The 25,237-nt window shown below is 41.7% G+C and overlaps 1 protein-coding gene across 1 annotated transcript; it reads right to left on the bottom strand.

Annotated features, from left to right (window-relative positions):
- Nucleotides 1–1,073: 1,073 nt before the first annotated feature.
- On the bottom strand, nucleotides 1,074–6,831 carry LOC124974941 (uncharacterized). The gene is given in 3 exon segments (XM_047537904.1): nucleotides 1,074–1,431; nucleotides 3,694–6,367; nucleotides 6,697–6,831. Coding segments are annotated over 2 exon segments (3,012 nt in total). The 5' UTR covers nucleotides 6,358–6,367; nucleotides 6,697–6,831; the 3' UTR covers nucleotides 1,074–1,083.
- Nucleotides 6,832–25,237: the final 18,406 nt, after the last annotated feature.

The following is a 25,237-nucleotide window of genomic DNA, read 5'->3' as shown; positions in this document are numbered from 1 at the left end:
CGGTTGTGACATTTAGAACGGCAGTGGACACACAAGGGGTCAGTCCTGTGTTACATGCCCAGTAGGTCCCATTAGGTCCCCAGATATATTGATGGCCATCCTGAGTTGGGAGGGTCTGATTACAAAGGGAGTGATGTGACCTAGGTATCTTGCCTATACATAGGCCTTGCCCACTGACTTCAGGGATTGTAAGTTTAGAGCTAGGTAGGGAGGAACACTTGCTATTAGGGGTACTACTATTTGTCCAACTAGCTGTGGTGGCAATTCCCTCATAATAAGGTGGGTTAGAGGCTAGACATAACTAACAGTCTAGGGTTTTGTCTGGACTAGTGGAATTAAGGGCTTGGAAAGCTCCTTGGACTAGGCGCAACAGCCGATCCCCAGTGCCTGGAGGAGATTCAACAAAGGGGCTTCTAGGAAGGACGCTATCTGTTGGTGTGGACGCAGGGCTAGTAGGTGGGGGTACGGCCTTGGAGGGTTCTTTATGTTTGGGGACTGTGGGTACCCGCTGGTCTCCAAGAACCAAATTGGGGCCTACTGGGGTTTTTGTTTCTTTTGCCTCTACCTGAATTCGGAATAGGAGCCCTGTATCGCCTTGCCGAGTGTATAGACGAACCCCCCATAAGTACCCTTGGAGCCATGCTATCTGTTTCCTTCCTTCCTGGGTAAATCTGATAGTTACGTTAGATTCACCTGGGGTTGTCTCTGAAAATTGCACGTAGTCATTTCTAGGTTTTCCCTTGAGCCAATACCCATTTGAACTAGTCTCATAACCCCATGAGGCACAATAGTAGGCCTCTGGCCCCCCACATTGATAGGTACGGGTGCGCCCGGGGCAAAAATACCAAGATCGGAATCTGCAGGGTGGATAGGAGTCCCCTTTGGTTTTCTGAGTGTGTTCCCAAGATCCTTCAGCTAATTTACAAAGATCAAAAGTCAAGTCCGGCCACCAGGTATTTAGTGCATGATGCCCTTGAGCCAGGACCAGTTTCTTTCCAGTTTCATTATTGTGAATAGACCAAACTAGATTTCTGGATACATGTGGACTGCCATAGGACATCATGGGAAACAAAGCTAAGATAATTAACAGTGTGAAAGTCTTATCTTTAGTGGGTTTTGGGTGCGTTGTAACCTCCATGTTGATTCCTGGGGTGCAGGGGTGGAGTCTTGTGGATGTGCAGCTTTCGCGTGGGATGCGTGGACCCAAGCTGCAATGCCGTCTACCTTGATGGTGGTGGGGGTGGTCAGTAAGACGGTGTAAGGTCCTTTCCAGCGAGGTTCAAGGTTTTTGTTCTGATGCCTGCGGACCCAGACGGTGTCCCCTATCTTGAAGGAGTGTGGCACTGTTGGTTTCTCCAGTTGTTCCTTGTAGGCTGCCGCTAGGGGCTTCCAGACTTCATTTTGGACTAACTGTAATGCGCGTAAGTGGGTCTGCAGGGTAGGGGTAAATAGAGCAGAAATCTCAGTTTCATAGAAATTTACAGCAGGTGGTGGTGCGCCATACAGGATTTCAAAGGGGGTTAACCCCTGAGGACCAGGTGTGTTCCTGGCCCTGTACAAAGCTAATGGCAGGAGTTGTTCCCAGTCTCTAGTGCCAGTTTCAAGCGTTAATTTAGTTAAAGTCTCCTTAATAGTTCTATTCATTCTTTCTACCTGTCCTGAACTTTGGGGTCGATAAGCACAATGTAATTTCCAATTAATCCCCAATGTACTGGCCACTAATTGACTTACCTGAGAGGTGAAGGCAGGCCCGTTGTCTGAGCCAATGGTCCCTGGGATACCATACCTCGGAAAAATTTCTTCCAACAGCTTCTTTGCCACAACTTTGGCCGTTTCATGTCGGGTAGGGTACGCTTCTACCCATCCAGAGAAGGTATCAACAAAAACCAAGAGGTACTTGTATCCATACATACCAGGCTTGATCTCCATAAAGTCCACTTCCAAATTGGTCCCAGGTTTATGTCCTTTGGCCCGTACCCCGGCTCCTGTGTTGATCTTGCCTGCATTTACCTGGGCACAGGCTTGGCAATTTTCTACTGCTTGCTTAATGACAGAGTCTCTATGGGGCAAGTATAGATTTCCTTCCCCTCGATCCAAGAGGTTTTTCATTTTCTTTGCCCCTAAGTGTGTGAGCCTGTGCAGGGATTTAATCAATTCCTTGGCATTCCTGAGTGGCATTATTGTCTTCCCTTGGTATTCCCAGGTGTTCTCTGCTGAGTTATAGTTTGCCCCTAGGTTTTGTACAATGTCTAGGTCCTTATCCTCGTACACCCATTGTTCATCAGGGTCAATGGAAGTCTTTGTGGCCTTTTGGGGCAATAGAGTAGTCACCAAGAGCTGGGGGCCTAAAGCTGCATTCCTAGCAGTTTTGTCTGCCAGTCTGTTTCCTTTTGTCTCTAGATGGTCTCCCTTTTGGTGACCAGGACAATGTATTATACTTAGTCTCTTTGGCAGAAAGAGGGACTTTAATAAGGCTAAGATTTCAGTCTTATTCTTGATCTCTCTTCCCTCTGAGGTTAATAACCCTCGCCGCCGATATATTTCTCCATGTATATGGGTGATAGCAAAGGCATATCGACTGTCTGTGTATACATTGAGTTTCTTCCCCTCAGCCAGTTTTAAGGCCTGTGTCAGAGCTATCAGCTCTGCTCGCTGGGCTGATGTTCCTCATGGTAACGCGCTCGCCCAGATTACCTCTGATTCAGTGGTGATGGCTGCTCCTGCTCGTCGATCCCCGTTTAGCAAATAGCTACTCCTGTCAGTGAACCAGACTAACTCCGTGTCCGTCATGGGTTGGTCTAACAGATCTGGTCGAGTTCCTTGGGTCTCTGCAAGATTCTTTTGGCAATTGTGGGGGACGGGTCCCCCGGGGAGGGGCAGGAGCGTGGCTGGGTTTAGAGTTACTAAAGGACCGAACCGGATTTGGTCCATGTCCAGCAATAAAGATTGGTAGTGGGTAAGCCGGGCATTGGAGATCCAGCAGTCAGGAGGTTGCCGGATTACTGCTTCAATGGCATGTGGAGTTAACAAGGTTAGTCGTTGTCCCAGAGTCAGTTTAGTAGCATCCTTAATCAAGATTGCTACTGCCGCTATCATCCGGAGGCAGGGAGGCCACCCTGATGCCACAGGGTCCAACTTCTTTGACAAGTAGGCGATTGGACGTCTCCATGGTCCCAATTTCTGGGTTAGGACCCCCTTTGCATATCCCTGCTTTTCGTCAACAAAGAGGTCAAAAGGCTTGGTGACGTCCGGTAAACCCAGGGCAGGGGCAGATAGGAGGGCCTGTTTGACTTGGTCAAATGCCCTCTGATGTTCATTTGTCCAGGTGAAAGGGCTGTTCTGCTTTGTCAATAGGTACAGAGGGGCTGCTATCTCTGCAAACCCAGGAATCCGTAGTCTACAAAAACCTGCTGTCCCCAGGAATTCCTGTAGTTGTTTGGGATTCTGGGGAGTGGGAATACTCGAGATAGTCTCTGTCTGGGCTGCGGTGAGCCATCTCTGACCATTATGAAGCTCATACCCGAGGTAAGTAACTTTCATCTGACAGATGTGCCTTCTTTGCAGAGGCCCGGTACCCCAATTGCCCTAGAGCCTGCAGTAATGCTTTGGTCCCCTCAGTACATTCTTCTTTGGTAGGGGCCGCCATTAGAATGTCATCTACGTATTGGACATTATTAGGAAGGGGTTTCTTACCCGGAAATCAGCTAAGTCCTGATGTAGGGCTTCATCAAAATGTGTTGGACTGTTCTTAAATCCTTGTGGTAACCGGGTCCAGGTCAATTGTCCTGAGAGTCCTTCCTCAGGATCCTTCCATTCAAATGCAAATAGGGCCTGGCTCTGGGGACTCAACCTCAAGCAGAAGAATGCATCCTTCAAGTCTAGGACAGTATACCAGGTGTGGGTGGGAGGCAAGGTACTGAGGAGGTTGTAAGGGTTGGGTACCATGGGGTGGATGTCTTCCACTCTCTTGTTTATTTCCCTTAAGTCTTGGACCGGGCAATAGTCTTGAGTCCCTGGCTTTTTGACTGGGAGTAAGGGGGTGTTCCAGGGTGATCGGCAAGGTGTCAGTATGCCTTGATCTAGGAGTCGCTTGATATGCGGTTTAATGCCTAGGTAAACATCCCTGGACATGGGGTATTGTTTAATATTGATAGGTATTGCAGTGGTCTTGAGTGAGATCACTATGGGGGCTTGGCGTATTGCCATTCCCATTCCCCCAGTTTCAGCCCAGGCCTCTGGGTAGGAGCTGAGCCAATAGTCCATATCTTTGCCAAGTTCGGGGAGTTTTTCAAATAGTCTATATTCATCTTCCAAGTTAAAAGTCAATATATGGAGAGGCACCCCGTTGGGCCCACTTATAGAGGCCCTTCCATTCTCAAAACAAATCTGGGCTTTTAGTTTGGTTAGTAAGTCTCTTCCTAGTAATGGGTATGGACAGTTGGGCACATGCAGGAATGAGTGGGAGACCTTACCTGAGGCAAGGTGGACTTCTCTTTTAGTGGTCCATCGATACGGTTTGCATCCGGTGGCCCCCTGGACCCATGTTGTCCTTCCACTTAGGAGTCCAGGGTCCTGCGTCAGCACTGAATGTTGGGCTCCTGTGTCCACTAGGAAGGTTACCGGTTGCTCCCCCACTTGTAGAGTTATCCGGGGCTCAGGGGGGAGCTCCTGGCCCTGACGTCCCTAATCTTCATCATCCAAAGTTAGTAGTTGAGGGGTTTTGTTGGGATACCTCCTTGAGTTGGGGAGCCTTTTGGGATTTTTTGGACAGTCTTTTACCCAATGTCCTTTTTCCTTACAGTAGGCGCATTGGTCGTGTTCCACTTGGGGCCTGCTTCGTCCCCTTTCTTTCCCTGGCCTAGTCTCTTGTGGCCCTGTCTGAGCTATTGCGGCCAGTACTTTACTCATTTCTTTATTACGCTTTCGATCCCTCTTATCTAATTCTTCTCGGTATCTCAAATCCCTCTCTTCCTGCACTTTCCTAATCCTCTCTTCTTTTTCTTCTGGAGTTTCCCTCTTATTGTAAATCTTTTCTGCTTCCTTTAACAAATCTGCTAGGGAGAAATCCTGCAGATTATCCAACCTTTGTAGCTTGCTTCTAATGTCAGGGGCAGATTGCCAAATGAATGCCATAGAGACATTGCCTTTCTGTTCCTCACTATCTGGGTCGAAAGGAGTAAACCTTCGATATGCCTCCTTCAATCTTTCTAGAAATGCAGTAGGGGTTTCGTCCGCCCTCTGAACAGTTTGTCTTACCTAAGCCAAATTGGTGGGCCTTCGTCCAGCCCCATGGAAACCCGCTATGAGTAACTGGCGATAGAGACGTAGGTGGTTCCTACCTTCATCAGTGTTGTAATCCCAATCAGGCCGCGTCAAGGGAAAAGCCTCATTAATCAGATTGGGGAGCTGTGTGGGACGCCCATTGTCCCCAGGAACATTTTTACGGGCTTCTAATAAGACTTTTTGTCTTTCCTCGGAGGTGAGGAGAGTTTGGAGAAGCTGCTGGCAGTCATCCCAGGTCGGTTGGTGGGTCACTAGAATGGACTCAATCAAAGAGGTTAAGGCCACAGGGTCACTCGAGAAGGAAAGGTTATGGGTTTTCCAGTTATAAAGGTCAGAGGCAGAGAAAGGCCAGTGTTGATATTGACCGTTAGGGCCTCCAGTCTGTCTCAAGGGGAAAACTTTTGAAGTTTCCCTAGAAGTTGTAGGCTCCTTGCGCCCTCGGTGTCTTCCCACCATCGGAGAGGGGTCTGGGTGGGTCCCAGCAGTTGGGGGTTCCTCATCCTCCTCGGAGGAATCCGGATGAGGGTTGGTGTCGGGGAGAGGTTGAGGAGGGTAAGGTGGGGGTTCTTCTGTTAGTAGGTCTATTAAGGTATTTTCCTCGGGCGGAAGGACAGTCCGAGGTTTTGACTTAGGAGAAACGGAGGGCTTGGATTTATCCAGTATAGGGTATAGTCTAGAGGTTTGGGCGGTCTGAGGAGGGACAGGAATAAGAGGAGCGGGAGGAGGAAGGGAGGGCTTGTTAGGAAGGGAAGAGAGGAGGGGTTTTGGGGTAGCGAAGGGGGTGACCCATGGTGGTGGGTCAAAAACCAGGTTTTCCCAAGTCACGATGTATGGAACTTGGTCGAGATGTCCTCTAGGGCCTGGAATGAAGATGTGGGATTTGACCTGTGAAACAAGATCGGGATTAAAGGATCCTTCTTTGGGCCAGCCTACGTTGAAGGTTGGCCATTCAGAAGTGCAGAGGGTTACCCACTTCTTCTTTTTGACCTCGACCAACAAGTTGCTGGCACAGTTTTGGACGTCTTGCCAATGGTCGAGGGTGAGACTCAGGGGGGTTACCATGGATTGCCCCATTTCAGTCTCGCTAGTAAAAAAAGGAAGTTAAGAAAAAGGCACAAGACACAAGAGAACACAGACAAGACAACAGATTACAAACGCTGCGCGTCTTTGGCACAAACCGAAAGTACCAAGTGGTGTCGGGGAGCGTAAGCCCCTCCGGCCAAAAAACAAATCCCGAATAATCGGGCACTAGGACCCCTGGGATGTCTCCCAGGGTGGCAGGGGAGAAGTCTGAGTTCATCAACTCCTTATCGGGCTGCCCAAAGTACAAAGTGACCACGCGTGATCAGACTAACGCTGCGCTCAAAAGACGTGGAAACAAACACGACAACGAGCTTGAGCCAGCCAGCTTACCTCCCAGTAGTTCTTCCAGAAGTTCCTCGGGCAGGGATTTGGGGCAACAAGAACACCGATCTCGGTGGAACCTCCAGATGAAAGACCCTCCATCCCCCTGTCCAAGGAAGATCACGTGAAGACACTGGCTGCAAAAGCAAGAGGCTGTTTATTTGTACACAGGCGCCTGCAGGTGCTTAGCAAAACCTCAGCCGGAGCTTTGGTGAACTGGCACACCGGGCTTTGGGGTACAGGTTTTTTATAGGGTAAAGGGGCAGGTTTCGTGTGCACGGTAAGCAACAGGTCTCTTATTGGCTATTTTGAATCCAGCACATGGGTCACCTAAAGGGTAAGGTCGTTTTTCGTACTATGTTCCTGGAAATTTTTGCTTGGCATCTTTATGGTTCCTGCTTATCAGTTCCTGTTTGTTCAGAGATGGTCTGTGCTTTCCCCACCGCCCTGTTCTTTCTCAACCTGTTTATCAGTTTGACGACCTCTGGGTAGGTCGTGCAACCTTCCCAGGGGGGTTGGGGTGGAGTGACCTAGGTCATGGGTTTAAGACATAGAGCTGGGGCCTTTCAGGTTCATTATGACCTTGAATAACTTTAGATAATTGTCCTTGAAGATCACCACCACCTGAAAGCATTTTCCAAGCTTTAGTGGCAGCAGCACTAATTTGCTGATACACACCAGGGTGGAAATTAATCTGATTGCCTTGCCCTTCATATGGTCCTTGGCCTGTCAGCATGTTTAGATTCCACTGAGTATTGCCCGCAACTACATTACGTTGGGCAGTATCAGCACATAACTCCTGGTTAGCCACCTTCCACATGAGATATTGTCCCACAGATAAACATGCTTTTGCTAAATTACTCCAATCAGTTGGAGTAAGATTTTGACTTGCAACATTCTCTAATAAAGAAATGGTAAATGCAGCTTGTACTCTGTAGGACATAACTGCCTCTTTTAATTGTTTTACTAATTTTATATCTAATATTTGATGATATCTCTGATTGTTTTGATCTTCAATTACCGGGAATATTGGGAACACTGATGGAGATTCTACATCAGCCCACTGTCTGGGGGCTGCCCCTGTGCAGCAGGTACATGTGCCCCTACAACTTGGAAAATAGTGGCGACCTGGATTATACACCGGAGGGCGTGGGGCAGTAGGAGTTAAATGCCACTGAGAGAACATCTTTTCTAGCTTTGTCTCAGATAGTTCCTGTTCTTCAGAGTCACATCCCTGTTCTGAGTCTGAAAATCTACTTTCTCTTTCAGAAGCTCGACTTGATTATTCTTCTTTTACAATTTCTAACATTTTTTCCCCTTCTCTTAATTGTTCTTGAAATTTTGGTTTTTTGGAAGTCAGACAGAAATGAACTAATGTCCATATCACCACCACAACAACAAACAGAAATCAAACAAGAAAAGATAACTCAAATAACACTTTACACATATTCATTTACTACAGGATGTCCTTTGTTGTCTCTTGGGACAGCCTTTAGTTATATTCCCTCACTAGGGGAACCTTCCATTAAACCTTAAGGCTACTGTTTCCTCAAACAGGGAAACCTGTTAGTTGACTGCTAGATGACTGTGCTAGTGAAAAATTTTCTTCTTTATTACTTACCTGAGTGTCGGGGTTTCTAGAGCCCCCAGCCTTAGACATGGTCAAGATGGCGCCTGACGCTGAGCCAAAAGCGGCCAGCTATACAGTAAACAACCAGCGAATTCCAATGATTGGCTAGTTAACGATGTGATTAGAGCATGCCCCCCCTCGTGTACCCATCCTGTGCCTGCAGCTGTCTGCGTTTATCTCGTGTACTCTCCCCTGATTGGTTGAAGTGTATATAAGCTTAGTAACCTCCTGGGGGCGGGAGTAGCTGAAGCCGGGAGTAGAAGAGAGTGCGAGCGAGGGCGAGAGCCAAGAAGCGGAAGAAGCGGCCGGAGGGGGCGAGAGCCGAGCGGGAGAGGAGTGGAGCGCGGGAGAGGGAAAGAGAGCGAGAGAAGGGGACAGAAAAGAAGGAAGACTGTGTACAATAAACTTCCAAAGCTTCAGACGTTTGCCGTGTCTCTCTCTGTGGGCAGAGGGGACGCGACAGGTGGTGCCGAAACCCGGGAGGATAAAAAGGACAAGGTAAGATATCTTAAAATCTTTTAACAAGCTAAATCGGTTATAAAGAAGTCAAAAAAGGTAAACAGGTAAAGGAGAGGCGCCTCGACGTTCGCGGTATAGCGACTATCCGGATACGCGGAATGCGGTCCAGTTAAAGGGTATCAGGATACGCTATCAGCAGTCCTGGGGGCACGTGGAATGCGGTCCAATTAAAATAAAAATAAGGACACACGGAAGGTGGTCCGGTATCGGGATACGCCAGCAGTGGTCCTGACGCGTGGAACGCGGTCTAATTAAAGTAAAAGTAAAAACACGCTTGGAGCGGTCCAATTAGGTAGTACGTGAAAAGCCGCTATAAAAATTTTAATGCGCACTTGATAGTTTTCCCTTCAGTAATTTTGTTGCTCCTGGCAGCTAGGCCACTGTTTGTTATTGTAACTACCATAACTAAAGCTATTCAAATTAGTAACAATGGGGTCTGAATGCAGCAACCCCTCAGGGAACTATTAAAAAACAATGGGATGCCATTGAGGGAAAAAAAACAGCTAAGTAAGAAAAGCTGCTCAGTGTGCCACAAGGGGGATCTTCATGAACAGGGTCTAATAGCAATAGAAAAGAACGCTTAAAGAGAATAAAGTGAGGAAAGATTGAGTGGTGGTGACCTAGAGAATAATTGCTCAGGAAATCTAAGAACAAGGGAAAAAAGGGAACTAAGTCTAACACAAAGAACCCCCAAAAGGAATAACCAAGTGGTAGTGAAAACTTAAGAACAAGGGGAAAAGGTAGGAGAAACCTAAGCCTAATAGAAAGAGCTTCAAAATTTGTAGAACCTGCCCGTATTTGAGGAGCAAATGGAGATACCATCAACCATTAGAAAAACTTTAAAGAGGCAGTTAAGACTATTGGAGACAGCTATGCAGAGCAGTGTTATCTGGAGGACAATGTCTAATGGAGAGCTCAGTGACAAAAAATAGCTGTTAAAACTGCTTGCAGAAACATAGTGGCAAGGTTTTCCGATAGAAATGTTAATAGGAGAAGACCAATACGTTTCAATAGATGCACAAAATCAGCAGCAAGGAGATAATGCCCTAACAAAAAATAAGAGATAACTATAGTAAAACCTGTTACACCTTATGCCCCAGGGCTATGTCCAAGATGCAGAAGAGGAAGTCATTGGAATAGTGCCTGTCAGCCTATTAGAGATAGGGAGGATAATTTCCTAGGGTCGAATCCTAAACTTCAAAAAAACGGGAGACAGGGCCCTCCCCGGGGCCCGCAAAAAATATACGGGGTAATTCAACAAGTTCCCCGACGGTGGTATCCTCCCACAGAGAAGGGGAGCGCAGGGCCACCTCAGGGAGTGCCTGATTGGACATCTGTGCCACCTCCAGGCTCATATTAACCCCAGATATGGGGGTGCAGATGATTGACACCGACTGGCATGAAAAAATCCCACAGAACAGTGTAGGACTATTACTAGGTAGAGGTTCCTCAACACTAAAAGGACTTATAGTACACCCAGGGGTTATCGATCCTGATTTCACTGGACAAATAAAAGCTTTGGTCTCTTCACCAAAAGGAATTACGGTCATCTCTCCAGGGGATCGCATTGCACAAATGCTTATATTGCCCAGTCGACATTCCTTGTGGCCCAGTGAAAATACAAATAAAAGACAAGGAGGTTTTGGATCAACAGGAACCACTTTAATAAACCTTACTATGGATATGGGACAGAGGCCCCTCCTGAAAATAAAAGTGGGAAATATGGAATTTACAGGTTTATTAGATACGGGAGCAGACAAAAGTATTATCAGTGCAATGGTCTGGCCAAAGCACTGGCCATTGATCACAGCAGCTCAGAGCTTGAGAGGCTTAGGAGTAGCAGAGAACCCCAATCAAAGTGCTTCCTCATTATCATGGAAAGATACAGAGGGACACACAGGAATATTTCAGCCATATGTCTGTAATGTTCCTATTAGCCTATGGGGATGAGATGTCCTGCAGCAAATGGATATGAAACTCACCACTGACCAGATTTACCAAGGGACTCCTGTAAGAAATATGTTACAAAATATGGATTATGATGATAAAAAAGGATTAGGAAGACATAGCCAAGGATCTACCCAACCACTGCCTTTACCTCCACCAAAAAATAATTCTCATGGATTGGGTTTTTCCTAGGGGCCACTGATAAACCATCAATCCCTATAATATGGAAAGATGATAAGCCTCGCTGGATTCCACAGTGGCCCCTAACAAAAGAAAAGCTAGAGGCAGCTCATAAGTTAGTACAAGAGCAGGTACAAGCAGGTCATTTACAACATTCTACCTCTCCTTGGAATACTCCAATATTCTTAACAAAGAAAAAATCAGGAAAATGGAGGTTATTACATGATTTAAGAGCCATAAACGAACAAATGTACCCTATGGGACCCATCCAATGTGGACTCCCTCTTGTCACTGCACTACCAAAAAATTGGCTTACTATTATTCTGGATTTAAAGGATTGCTTTTTCTCTATACCCTTACACAAAAATGATTGTTGGAGATTTGCCTTTACTTTGCCCTCTCTTAATCACACTCAGCCTGACCAGAGATTCGAATGGACTGTGTTGCCTCAAGGTATGGCTAACAGTCCTACTATATGTCAAATATACGTAGATAAAGCGTTAACAACTACTAGACAAAAGTTTAAGAGATTGTTGATTTATCACTATATGGACGACATACTTATTTGCCATCCAGAAAAAGAAATTTTGTTAGAAGCATTACAATTTATGACTCAAGCATTAGAAAAGAGAGGACTAATGATAGCCCCTGAAAAATTACAATTAGAGGAGATCCAAGAATATCTGGGTACAAGGCTCACTGCTACTACAGTCAGACCAATAAGGTTGACCATCAGGACAGATCAATTGAATACCTTGAACGATTTTCAGAAACTCTTAGGTGACATTAACTGGATCAGATCCTATTTAAAATTATCCACAGGGGAATTAAAACCTTTATTCAATATATTAAAAGGTAATCCTGACTTGAATTCCCCTAGGAAACTTACTCCCGAAGCACGGATATCCTTGCAGCTAGTAGAGAATAGACTTCAGCAGTGTTACGTTGATCGTTGTGATCCTACTCAACCATTAAGTTTAATCATAATCTCAGAGAAACATACCCCTTTTGGCATAGTTTGGCAAGGAGGACCTTTGCAAAGTATAAATCTCCCTACCACTCCGGCTAAAACATTGCAATCATATCCCCAAGCTATTGCTCAGGTAATATTCAAGGGAATAGAATCTTGCATTACTGTTTTTGGAATCCATCCGTCTATTATTATAACTCCTTATTCCACTCAGCAAATTAAATGGCTAATTAATAATGATGATGATTGGTCAGTATTATATTGTTCCACTTCAGCTCAGTTCGATAACCATTATCCCCAACATCCCTGGATTCAATTCTGTAAAAATACTCCCATAGTTTTTCCAAAAGTGACTAGTGTCCAGCCTCTTAAAGACTGTGTAACCATTTTTACTGATGGCTCCAAAAATGGAGTAGGTGCAGTACTTATCAGTAAACAACTTCACACCATAATAGTTCCGCCCAACTCCGCACAGGTTACTGAACTTGCAGCTGTAATATTAGCCTTTAAATTAGCAGATAATCAGCCATTCAATCTTCTATCTGATAGCTTATATATTGTTAACGCTTTACAGGTTCTTGAAACGGTACCCCATATTTCTTCCATGTCCACGGTAGCTTCTTATTTTACAACGCTACAAAACCTTATCCTACAGCGTAAACATCTATTCTATGTAGGACATATTAGAGCTCATTCTAATTTACCAGGACCTTTGGCCAATGCTAATGACTTGGTAGATATGGCCACCTAATCAATTTTTGTTTTTTCCATAGAGGAACAGGCAAAACTCTTTCATGAAAAATTTCACGTAAATTCCACTACTTTGAGCAGAAAATTTCCTATATCTAAATGTATGGCTCGGCAAATAGTAAAAAATTGTCAACATTGTGCTCCTTTAATCCCAGTACAATCCTTTGGAGTTAATCCCAGGGGACTGCTGCCTGGTCATATTTGGCAGATGGATGTAACCCATATTCCTGAATTTGGTACTGTTAAGTATGTACATGTGTCAGTAGACACTGCTTCAGGAGTCATTATGGCTTCCGCTCATTCTGGAGAAAAGGTAAAAGATGTCATTCAACACTGCCTACAAGCATTTGCTGGCTGGGGCATACCTAAAGTTATTAAAACAGATAATGGTCCTGCTTATACTTCCAAAAGCTTTCAGTTGTTTTTACAAACATTTAACATCCAATTAGTCACTGGCATCCCCTATAATCCTCAGGGAGAGGGCATTGTGGAAAGAGCACATCTTACTTTAAAAAATTGTCTAAATAAACAAAAAGGGGGAATAGGAGCCTCCTACAAGTCTCCTAAAGATAAAGTTAACTTAGTTCTTTTCATTCTAAATTTCTTAACTCTGGATAGGGACAGCCATTCTGCAGCTGATCAACATCATAATCCCCATAATACTCCTCAAGTATGGGCAAAATGGAAAGATATCCTGACAGGTTGTTGGAAAGGACCGGATCCAGTCCTTCGTTGGGTCCGAGGGTCTGTTTGTATTTTCCCACAGGATCAACTGACTCCAGTCTGGATTCCAGAAAGGCTGGTCAGAGTTTTACAACATGCAAGTGATGCTGTTCCTCCTCACGGTGACGAGCCTGAGCCTTCCTCCAATAACAGAAACTCAGACGGAAAGGCAAACCCGGAACCTATGGGCCATTGTCAGTCTGGCCATATCTTTTATTTCTAATTAACACATTTTTTATCCTTTCTTCTCTTATTCTTCACCAATTTCTCTACAAGCCTGTCATTTTTCAGGTCGTGCTGTTTTGGTGACAAGGATACACCGATCTCTAGCCTTTCTTTGCTTTAACAGGAAGAACCTTTGCACGTTGCCATTGGAATCATGCTGATCAGACCCAGAGTAGGACAACTTGTCCTGCCGACCTTAACTATACCAGAAATATTACCTTTCCTCCCATGCCAGCTTGTGTATTTCTTCTCTTCATGTTTCTGCTAACTAACACTACTAATATTTCTCACAGTGCTGGATTCTGATGCGCATTCCTACCTTCCTACCAGTCCTAGCTTTTGTTGTAGATACAGAAGTGCCAGTGCTATTATCAAGAAACAGAGGAGGTTTTGGCATTGCAGTAGCCGTGATCACTGCCATTGCAGTCTCTGCAGTAGCAGCAATGACACAATCATACAGTAACAACGATCATTTGGCCGAAAATACAGCTGCAGCCTTACAGACTGTAGAGACTCTGAACCAACATCTAACTGCAAGTTTACTTCTTGCAAATTGGAGAATGGACTCATTGCAAGAACAAGTGGATACTTTGCAAGAACTCTTGGGACTGGGATGCGTTTACTCCCTAAGAGCTGTTTGTGTTACCCGTATTGTATTTCAGCACCGCGGCTGGGTTACCTAGAAAAATTGTCAGTCTATTTTGTTAATGCTTATAGATCTGTCAAACAGTGGGCAGGCCTAGGAGCTGGGATAGTATTCCCCTGCCTTGGCCTCCTTCTCTCCATTTGTTTTGGCATGCATCTACGAGCTAGCCGATAGAAAGATCAGATTATCTTCCATCAGGCCATGACCGCCCTAAAGGCCGACAGCCCCCCATTAGTATGGCTCTTGATGCTGGATCGGTAGTCAAAGACGGGTAATGAAGGAGGTGGCTGTGTACCGACCTAAGACAGGAGCTGCAGCATGCTCTGCAGGCTCTGATGACGGGTAAGGACATATGCTGACCACTCAGCCTAAGACAGACACAGTCCCGAGCCTTAGTTTAATATTAAAGAAGGGGGATCTGTCGGGGTTTCTAGAGCCCCCAGCCTTAGACATGGTCAAGATGGCACCTGACGCTGAGCCAAAAGCGGCCAGCTATACAGTAAACAACCAGCGAATTCCAATGATTGGCTAGTTAACGATGTGATTAGAGCATGCCCCCCCTCGTGTACCCATCCTGTGCCTGCAGCTGTCCGCGTTTATCTCGTGTACTCTCCCCTGATTGGTTGAAGTGTATATAAGCTTAGTAACCTCCTGGGGGCGGGAGTAGCTGAAGCCGGGAGTAGAAGAGAGTGCGAGCGAGGGCGAGAGCCAAGAAGCGGAAGAAGCGGCCGGAGGGGGCGAGAGCCTAGCGGGAGAGGAGTGGAGCGCGGGAGAGGGAAAGAGAGCGAGAGAAGGGGACAGAAAAGAAGGAAGACTGTGTACAATAAACTTCCAAAGCTTCAGACGTTTGCCGTGTCTCTCTCTGCGGGCAGAGGGGACGCGACACCTGAGCCCTCACCAATTCCCAATCTGGGCCACCACTTGCCACTTGCCGCCAACCAGTGGGAAAAATGACACATACTCTTCAGAAGTTCATGAAGCAGCTTCCGCTTTATTCAGATAACACCCTCAATATATAAGCAGTCTCATGCATAAGCAATTGTAATCAGATATGACTATCCAATCCTATTAAAGGTCAAGCGATCACAAGCTCAAGCATACATGTAAGATATATCTGTCCATGCACTAAGCAGCTAAACTAATTATCATACAGCCTGGTAAATGATTCCTGTTTTTCTCAAGGCATATTCAGCATGCGCTTTGGCTCTCTGCCAGTCACCATTTTGGATGCATATGGCATAACCCTGTGCCCCAGATCTCGCCCACCAAAATCCCTGACACTTCAAACCCTGCTTCTCATTTGCCATGAGGTAAGCAGCTTTTCTCTGCCATGCCCTTCCATCATGGTGTTCTGCCTTATCTAGGGTGAAGAGCAACAAAGTCACTGACAATGAACTGAGAACTGAGAGGTCAGAAACCATAAGCTCAAAAGAAACTTTTGCTCCCCTAAGCTGTTCTTGTCAGGCATTTTGGTCAAGAGATAAAAAGCTGAACAATACACCACCTTCATGGACAACGATTTTTACAAGAATTGAAATATCACCAACTACATACACCCCCACCTAATTAAATACCATCTCAAGTTTAAAACCTTTGTGAAAATGTCAGATGGTAAAAGTTACTGTTCAAAAGACTTATCAACAAGACAATGCAGAACAGAATATGATATACTAAACAAAACAATATCTTTGACACCCAGGAACACTTAATTTCAACCTTCTGACACATGTTAAAATTTTGAATGTTTAAATTGTTTTAAATTAGGACTATATTATTTTATGCTGGAAATAACAAATCTATAGTTCATATGATCACTTGAATTTATGAAAGCTTCAGATCATTTCTCCCCAATTAAAATGAATAGCAGAAATTCATCTAATAAAAAAATCTGATTCCATACCAAGAAAATTTCAGTATAGGGAGGTTAAGTCTGGCAAATGATCATGATGATTCTCAACTATCTTTCCTGTGCTTCCTCCACTCTGGCCATTCGGAACCTAACCAGTCTGTTAGCAGACACTGCAAAGCTGGTGACAAAGAACTGAATGAAATTAAGGGCAAAATGACTAAGATTTATTCTACTCTCAAAGAAAGTAGAGACAGATAAAAATTGGAGATAATAACTGGAAAAAATTGTGGTTTTCCCTGACCTTTTACTCATAGCCTTGTTACTTGAGGACCAAGGTTATTCAATTCGTCTAGGGAAGAGAGATATACCTCAGAATGAGATTTCATTCCTCACTGCCGAAAAGAAAACTGGATTTTTAAAAAATCTATAGTGAGACAATAATTTTGAAAGGCATGTGGCTTACATGCAAGAGTTGTGTACTTAACTGTGGGAAGGCATCCTTATCTAGTAGAATCAGATGAGGTTAAGCCTCATGATGCAGAGGCCTGATTTCTTGGAACTGGCAGACACAAAAGTCTGTTCCAGATTGTTGGGGGGGTGGTATGTGGCACTGTGGGAGTAGTTACCTGCCTAATTATATGATAGCTTCCCTAAGAAAATGGCTCCCATAACTCCACCACATCCTGTTGGTCACAGAAGAAGCTCCTCCCAGTCTTGGCTCCCTTTACCTGTGTTATTATAAATAAAGGAGAGTTGGGCTATTCCATGTTGTGAGGGACCAGAACTGGTATGGTCAGACCTGTCACAACCCATCTCATTTAAAAAAGAGCCTTGGCTCTTGTGTATTTATTGATTAGATAAGTTTATGGGTAATGAATTGATTTATAGCCAATACCATTCTCCTGCACTTAACCCTCTTCTAATTCACATGAGATGTGGCTGAGAGACCCCTACACTTAACAGTGAAAAAAATATTAATGCTCTCACAAAGTTTTCCTAACAGTGGCTAGGAAGCATGCAGAGTATAAGGAAAAAAGAATCTTGGAGACAAGGAAGACACAAAAGTTTATCCTAGACCAAATGAGAACTTGCAAGGGACCACAGAGACAGAATCAGCATTTAGATACCACTCTATAGGATATACTTATTTTCTCCTCCCCTATTAGAAATGGGCTGGGGAAGAGATGTTTGGGGAGTGACAGAAAAACAAAGTAAGACTGGAAAACCCCAAGCAGAGTATTTGTACCCTATTTCCTGTTTGGACCTCAACACAAAGACTGTATGCCCCATTAACAATATAGTCAAGTTCTGGAGAATAGGAATGTTGCATGGTACATTTAGATAGCAAGTCTCTGGATTTCTAATTAGTAAAAGGGTAACATTCAAATTGCTAAAAGGGTCAGTGGACATATTTTTAGTAATATGTGCTATGTCACAGATTTTTTGAAATGACACAGAAATTTACATTAGATATAATTCCCCTGCAACTCTACTAGGAGAAAGAAGTCTGTACTATATTATACACAAATACTATATTTCAAATTGAAATAAAAAAAAGGGTGAGATGCACTTCAAAGGAAAACCATTTCTTCCAAATGTGTATATGTAAATGCCCAAAGGAATATAACAAACAACCTGAAATGCATTGGACTATATAATACTTTAGCTCAAACATCAAGTTTAAAATCTCCCCTTTGTTTAGATACTGGAGTACTCATAATGGTCTAAGCCTGAGGAAGATATGCAACTTTTCACTTCATCAATCACTTCCATCCTCACACTTGAGTATTTTTTTTTTTTTTTTTTTTTTTTTTTTTGCTGTGCCGGGGATTGAAGCCAGGGCCTTGTGCTTGCAAGGCAAGCCCTCTACCAACTGAGCTATCTCCACAGCTCAAGTAAATATTCTTTAGGATAGCTGTAAGAATTTCCTTCATTATCAACAGGTGTCCTTTTTGATCACAGGCACCATATGGAATAATTAACAATTAAATATATTGCTTTCTGAATAAAGTTTGTGGAATTAATGGAACCCTGTGTATGCAACATACTTGATAAAAATTTCACTTTGTAAAGTTGATGACATTTCTAAGCCACAACTGTTTAAAATTACACAGCCTCAGCAACCTAGAAAGACCCTGTCTCAGAAAAATCAAAAGGGATAGGATATGGGTCAATGGTTAAGCACCCCGGTATTAAAAATAGAAATAAAACAAAGGATTCATTTATCTTCTTACAATTTCTGAGATTCAAAGTCACGTTTTTAACTTTCCAGTCAAATAATACTATATAAATAAGGATTAAAAACTCATTGGAAAATAATTCTACCGATACACAAGGGCTTTATAAAAAGTAAAAGTTGCACACATACTACAATATTCCCAAATAAAATCAACAGTTACTGGAAACCTTCTCAAAGGCTACACAGAAAAATGGGGTTGGGGGGAGAAAAAAATATGTTCACATGTATAGAAATAAATGGTTTTGTTTTCCTTCATAATCAAATGATAGTTCCATATGTTATTTTGTATTTTGCAATATTTCAGAAAGATATAAGTCATAGATATTTATCCATATTCATATAAGATAGATCAACAACATTCTTTTCAACAGCTTCATTGTCTATTACAATATAATTTAGCTATAACACTATAATGTGGCTGTTTTGCTTACTGGTGAGTATTTATTGTTTCTAAATCTTTGCTATCCAACTATTACAGCAAACATTCATATATGAATATTTCCCCAAACACACAAACTTTCATTCTGTCTACTTTTAGTCATACCTGAGTAATATTCTCATTCCCTTAGGAGAAAAGAAATATAATCAGTTTATTACCATTTCCACAGTTCTTCTTATAATGAGACTGAATACAATGGACTTTTTTGGCATTTGTCAAAAGTTTTACTTTGACTGGGCATGTTGGCACGTCTGTAATCTCAGTGACTCAGGAGACTAAGGCAGGGGAATCACAGATTTGAAGTCAGCCTCAGCAACTTAAAAAGACCATGTCTCAAAATACTTAATAAATAAATAAATAGGGCTGTTAATATGGTTCCATTGTTAACCACCTTTGGGTTTAATCCCGGTACCAAAAAAAAAAGAAGAAGATTTATTTTGGTAGTTTATCTCTTAATCATAATGAAGTTTAGCAATTTTAAAGAATCCTGGAATGTTCAATAAGAATAAAATATTATTTTATAGATCTGTAAATGAGAGTCAGAAACTGGACCCCCAAAGCATCATTGCTACCAACTGGAATATTCAAGACTAGAAATCAGTTTCCTAATTCCAGTCCACTCTCACTGGAACACACCCCACCACTTTCCTGGAGGAAAACATCAATGCCAAAAAGTCTTGCTAGAAAAACAGCAACTGGAACTACGGAAGTTCTTACAGCAGAGCTCCCCCAAGGACTCCCTTCCTGCCATGAGGAAAACCTTAGACTGTTTTACTTATTTACTTACTCACTTAGTCACAAGACAGTTAGGGTCTCCAAAGATGGCTATAGAAAATTAAATTATATAGCTCATTCTTAAAACACTTCAATTGAATTTGGAGCAATGAGATAGAAACTTATACAATACCATCATTTAAATAGAAGAAAAATTATTATAGAGGCCAGGCATCTTCTTGTGTTCATTCTATCCAAAGCCCAGTTTAACATGTTTATGAAAAAGTTAATAAATTTTTTAAACAATTTATTTTGCATCAAATCATTGGGGTCAATCAAGGAAAAGTACCAATGCAACACTTTGGAAGTTCAAAGCAGCAAAAAATAACATCTCACTAGATGAATCAGGAAAGTCTTCAAGGAGTTAAGTGGTATTATATGTGGCCTTTGAAAGATAAATAGGGTACAAGATAGAATGTATTCCTGTGGTCTACTGTAATCAGCACAATGGAAGGATGGTTAACTGACACAGGCAGTGAGGTGGAATGAAAAAATTAATTACAATTTATAGAAATTAGAGACTCATTTTTTAGTGAAAAGCAGAGGCATACTGGATAACGCATTCTGGTAGAAACTGAATATGACCAAAAATTGGAGCCAGAACAGTCATTTATATGGGTAGGTTCATCAAAGAGATTCAGTGAAAAAACTTCTTTAGGAAAATAGGATGAAGATGGGAAAAACAAGTTGCTTGGGGTTTAGCAGGTACATTGGTGTCTACTAGTTCTTGGCAGGATGGCATTTAGAAATCAAGGCTTCTTGAAAAAGTGAGTTCAATGACAAACACAGAACTTCCCCTACCAAAAGAAATCATCTTGCAAATTGGCTTCCCTGGGCACCCTCGAACCACAGTATTCCCAAAATAGGCATTGCACTGTCCAAGGTCTCACATAGTTCAAAGCATTGATTTATCAACCACCTAGGACATATTCCTTTTCTCTCTCCCTAATGAAGTCACTTTCTAATTATAAAGAAACATTTGCATTTGTATATATACACACATACAAAGAAGTAATATACAAATCTAAAGAGTCTTATAGATGTAGATAAAAACATTGAGTAAAAAATACATAAATTATTGGGTGCACACACCTGTAATCCCAGTGGCTCATGAGGCTTAAGCAGGAGGATCTCAAGTTCAAAGCCAGACTCAGCAATTTATCAAGGCCTTCAGCTATTAAGTGAGACCCTGTCTCTATATAAAATACAAAATGGGTGAAGGATGTGGCTCAGTGGATAAGTGCCCCTGGGTTCAATCCCTGGTGCCCTCTCAAAAATACATAAATTAAAAAGGCAAGAGCTAAAGGGATGTTCATTTCGATTCAGAACAAGGCAACTGAAGAAGAGAAAGTTTGGTTAAAGAAAAAAAAATTATCACCCCACATGAATTCCTTCAGCATCTGTATGATGAAAGATAAACAGGGAAGCAGAATGTAATGATCCAATTTATACAAGGAAACTGAATGTTGGACTTGACTCCTATTGCCACCAATACCTTATGTGCAGTGGGATTTTTGAAAGTTTTATTTAAATATATGTATTTGTTAACACCAGTTGGAATTTTAAAAAATCAGGTATTTAAAACTGGTTTCCAATAAGGTTTGCTGTATATTAGAGAGAAAACAGCCATAGTTCTTTATATCTGCCTCTGAAGAGGAAAAAGGAAAAGTCTCTGGAAAGAACTTTCACTTTGGCAATCAATATTTCCACTCCTAACTAGTCACTAACTACACTTAAACACCATACTCCATTGTGCAGCAGCCATACTTATCATCATCACCTAGGTTCCTGTGCCATAAGCTACTAGGCATTTCAGCTGTGTGACAAATCTCCCTTCATCCATGCAATTTCTATCACTGGATGGGACTTCTACTTTCTCTGTTTTCAAAAACCACATATCCATCATTTAAATCAACTTGAATGTCCCTTTAAAGCTTTTGCAAACAAACCAGACCTCCAACTCATCTCTTATAATTTTCTTCCTCATTAAATATATTCTACCTCTTCTGAAATGCTGATGGAGCTTAGATTTCTTCAAACTTGAGCATCCATGTACAAGTTATTTCCTCTACTCAGGTGGAGGTCTTATCCTTCATTTTCTTGATTGACTAATTCCTACTTTTCCTTTGATCGTACATCAAATTACAAAATCATTCCAACAACATAAGTACATACATACCTGTTAATGGTTGCTTTCTTTGTGTTTTCAACAATGCCACACTGCCAGACACAGCTTAAAAATAATGTGTACTACAAATATGAGAGAATTTGAGAATCTGGTACTAGAGGAACAAATTAAAATTGTAAAACAAAACCAATGCTGAAGTGCTGGGCTGCACCCAGGGTCAAAAGCACTGTCTATTTTTCAGCCAAAGCAGAGAATTTGTCTTTAGATACCATTTTAATGTTAAGAACTGTCAACCAGCACTACTTGTTTGTAAACCCTCATCAAAGCACATTGCCTCAGTATGAATATGTACAGGCAAGAATGCAGACAGTATACCTGCAATCACTTAACTTTCATTGACAACATGCATGCATGCTTATTAACATTTTCCCTCCCACTTTCCACATGACACAGTTCATACCAGAATAATTACTTGCTGATAATTGTTCAAGTAAACTGCTGTACAGCCAGAGTGCAGAGGTAAACTCTTTCATATATTATGTGGTACAGTAATGCACTACAATTATTATAAAAATCATATGCTCATGTTCAATAGTTTTCAAAAGATGAGTAAAATGTCATCAGCACAAAGAGTAATCCCCTCAATTTTAACTCTGCACATCCTGTCATCTGATTCTCTTAACACTTTACTATTCTGAAATAAACCAGTGATAAACATAGACCCTGGCAAATGAACTATTTCACAAACAGCAGTGATACATTTGATGTAATATAGTCAGAAACAAATTAATCTTCTGATGTAATTGAAAGATTCTCACAAATAGGAAAAGAAGAAATCAGATTATCCCTATTTGCTGATGACACGATTTTATATTTAGAGGAACCAGGAAAGTTTTTAGAACTCATAAGTAAATTCAGTAAAGTAGCAGGTTATAAGATCAATGCTCATAAATCTAATGCATTTATACATAAGTGATAAATCTTCAGAAAGAGAAGTTAGGAAAACTACCCCATTCACAATAGCTTCAAAAAAATAAAATATTTGGGAATCAATCTAATAAAGAAGGTGAAATACTTCTACAATAAGAACTACAGAACACTAAAGAAAGAAATTAAAGAAAACCTTAGAAGATGGAAAGATCTCCCATGTTCTTAGATAGGCAGAATTAATATTGTCAAAATAGCCATACTACTGAAAGTGCTATACAGATTTAATGCAATTACAATTAAAATCCCAAAGATGTACCTTATGGAAATAGAGCAAGCAATCATGAAATTCATCTGGAAGAATAAGAAACCCAGAATAGCTAAAGCAATCCTTAGCAGGAAGAGTGAAGCAAGGGGTATCACAATACCAAAACTTCAACTATACTACAAAGCAATAGTAACAAAAATGTCATGGTATTGGCACCAAAATAGAAAGGTAGATCAATGGTACAGAATAGATGACATGGACACAAATCCAAATAAATACAATTTTCTCATACTAGACAAAGGGGCCAAAATATGCAATGGAGAAAAGATAGCCTCTTCAAGAAATGTTGCTGGGAAAACTGGAAATCCATATGCAGCAGGATGAACTAAACCCCTATCTCTCACCCTGAACAAAACTCAACTCAAAATGAATCAGGAACCTTGGAATCAGATCAGAGACCCTGCATCTTATAGAAGAAAAAGTAGGCCCAGATCTTCAACATGTAGACTTAGGATCATACTTCCTTTACAGGACTCCCATAGCACAAGAAATAAAAGCAAGAAACAATAACTGGAATAGATTCAAGCTAAAAAGCTTTCTCTCAGCAATGGAATGTGAAAAGAGAGCCTACAGAGTGGGAGAAAATATTTGCCACTCATACTTCAGATAGAGCACTAATTTCCAGAATATAAAGAGCTCAAAAAACTCTACACCAAGAATACAAATAATCCAATCAACAAATGGGCTAAGGAAATAAACAGAAACTTCACGGAAGAAGATCTACAAGCAATCAACAGATATATGAAAAAATGTTCAACATGTCTAGTAATAAGAGAAATGGAAATCAAAACTACCCTAACATTCCATCTCACCCCAATTAGAACGGCAATTACCAAGAATACAAGCAACAATAGGTGTTGGAGAGGATGTGGGGGAAAAGGTACACTCATACATTGCTGGTGGGGTTGCAAATTAGTGCAGCCACTCTGGAAAGCAGTGTGGAGATTCCTCACAAAGCTTGGAATGGAACCAACATTTGACCCAGCTATCCCACTCCTCGGCCTATACCCAAATGACTTAAAATCAGCACACTACAGAGATGCAGCCACATCAATGGTCATAGCTCCTCAATTCACAATAGCTAGATTGTGGAACCAACCTAGATGTCCTTCAATTGATGAATGGATAAAGAAACTGTGGTATATATACACAATGGAATATTACTCAGCCATAAAGAATAATAAAATTATGGCATTTGCAGGTAAATGGATGCAATTGGAGAATATCATGCTAAGTGAGATAAGCCAATCTCAAAAAAATGAAAGGATGAATGATCTCGCTGGTAAGTGGATGATGACACATAATGGGGGGTGGGATGGGGCAAGAATGGAGGAAGGAAGGACTGTGTAGAGGGAAAAGAGGGGTGGGAGGGGTGGGGAAAAGAGAAAATAGCAGAATGAATCAAACACCATTAGCCTGTGTAAATATATGATTACGCAAATGGTATGCCTTTACTCAATGTACAGAGAAAGAAGATGTATCCCATTTGTTTACAATAAAAATAAATTTTAAAAAAAGGAAGATCATCAAACAAAACTGGAGAGTTTCATAACTTTCTAATAAAAACTTTAGTATTACATCTCATAAATTATTTTAAAAACAGAATACTATGTTAAAATTTTAATTCAGAAAAAATAATACATAGAAAAAATTGAAATGACAGCAATAGAAATCCTAGATATAGAAGGATATTTAGAATATCCAGTTTAAATCCCTTCAAAGCAACTATGAAAGCTGCTTTACTCATTTACCATATTTCAATAATGGTAGATGAGTAATGGTTGTCATTCATGGAGTACTATGAATCAGATGCACTACAATGTCTTTCAATAATCCTATAAATGCTATAAACAGCTCTTATTATCTTTTTCAGATGAGAAAATTAAAGCTAATCTGAAAGAGACAGAAGATAGACTGCAAGTCAAAAAAGTCAGAGATAAGATTCAAACCTGGTAGTCTGATTCTAGAATTGATGCTTTTCCCCTGGCTTCATTTTAATTTCTACATTATTTACATTTTCATTATTTCTTTCCAAAACTTGTGCTACAGAGTGCTTTGTAGAATTAAGACCAAATCCTAAAAGGTCTTTAAAACAAGATATGAAACTTACAATTCCATGTTTTCCCACTATTGTTCAACAAACCTACTCTTAATTCTCATAAAATCTTTAGTCACTGGACTTCTACAAAATTGCCCTTTGACAGACTCCTACCTTTACTCTTCCCACTGCTCAACTTAGATTTTTTTAATCTAAATTCTTATTATAGGTTTTACTA

This window comes from Sciurus carolinensis, unplaced genomic scaffold, assembly GCF_902686445.1.
Source record: "Sciurus carolinensis unplaced genomic scaffold, mSciCar1.2, whole genome shotgun sequence".
In the NCBI taxonomy this organism is placed as follows: Eukaryota; Metazoa; Chordata; class Mammalia; order Rodentia; family Sciuridae; genus Sciurus; species Sciurus carolinensis.
Note: the sequence above shows the minus strand (reverse complement) of the source record. Positions and strands in the feature narration are given on the sequence as shown.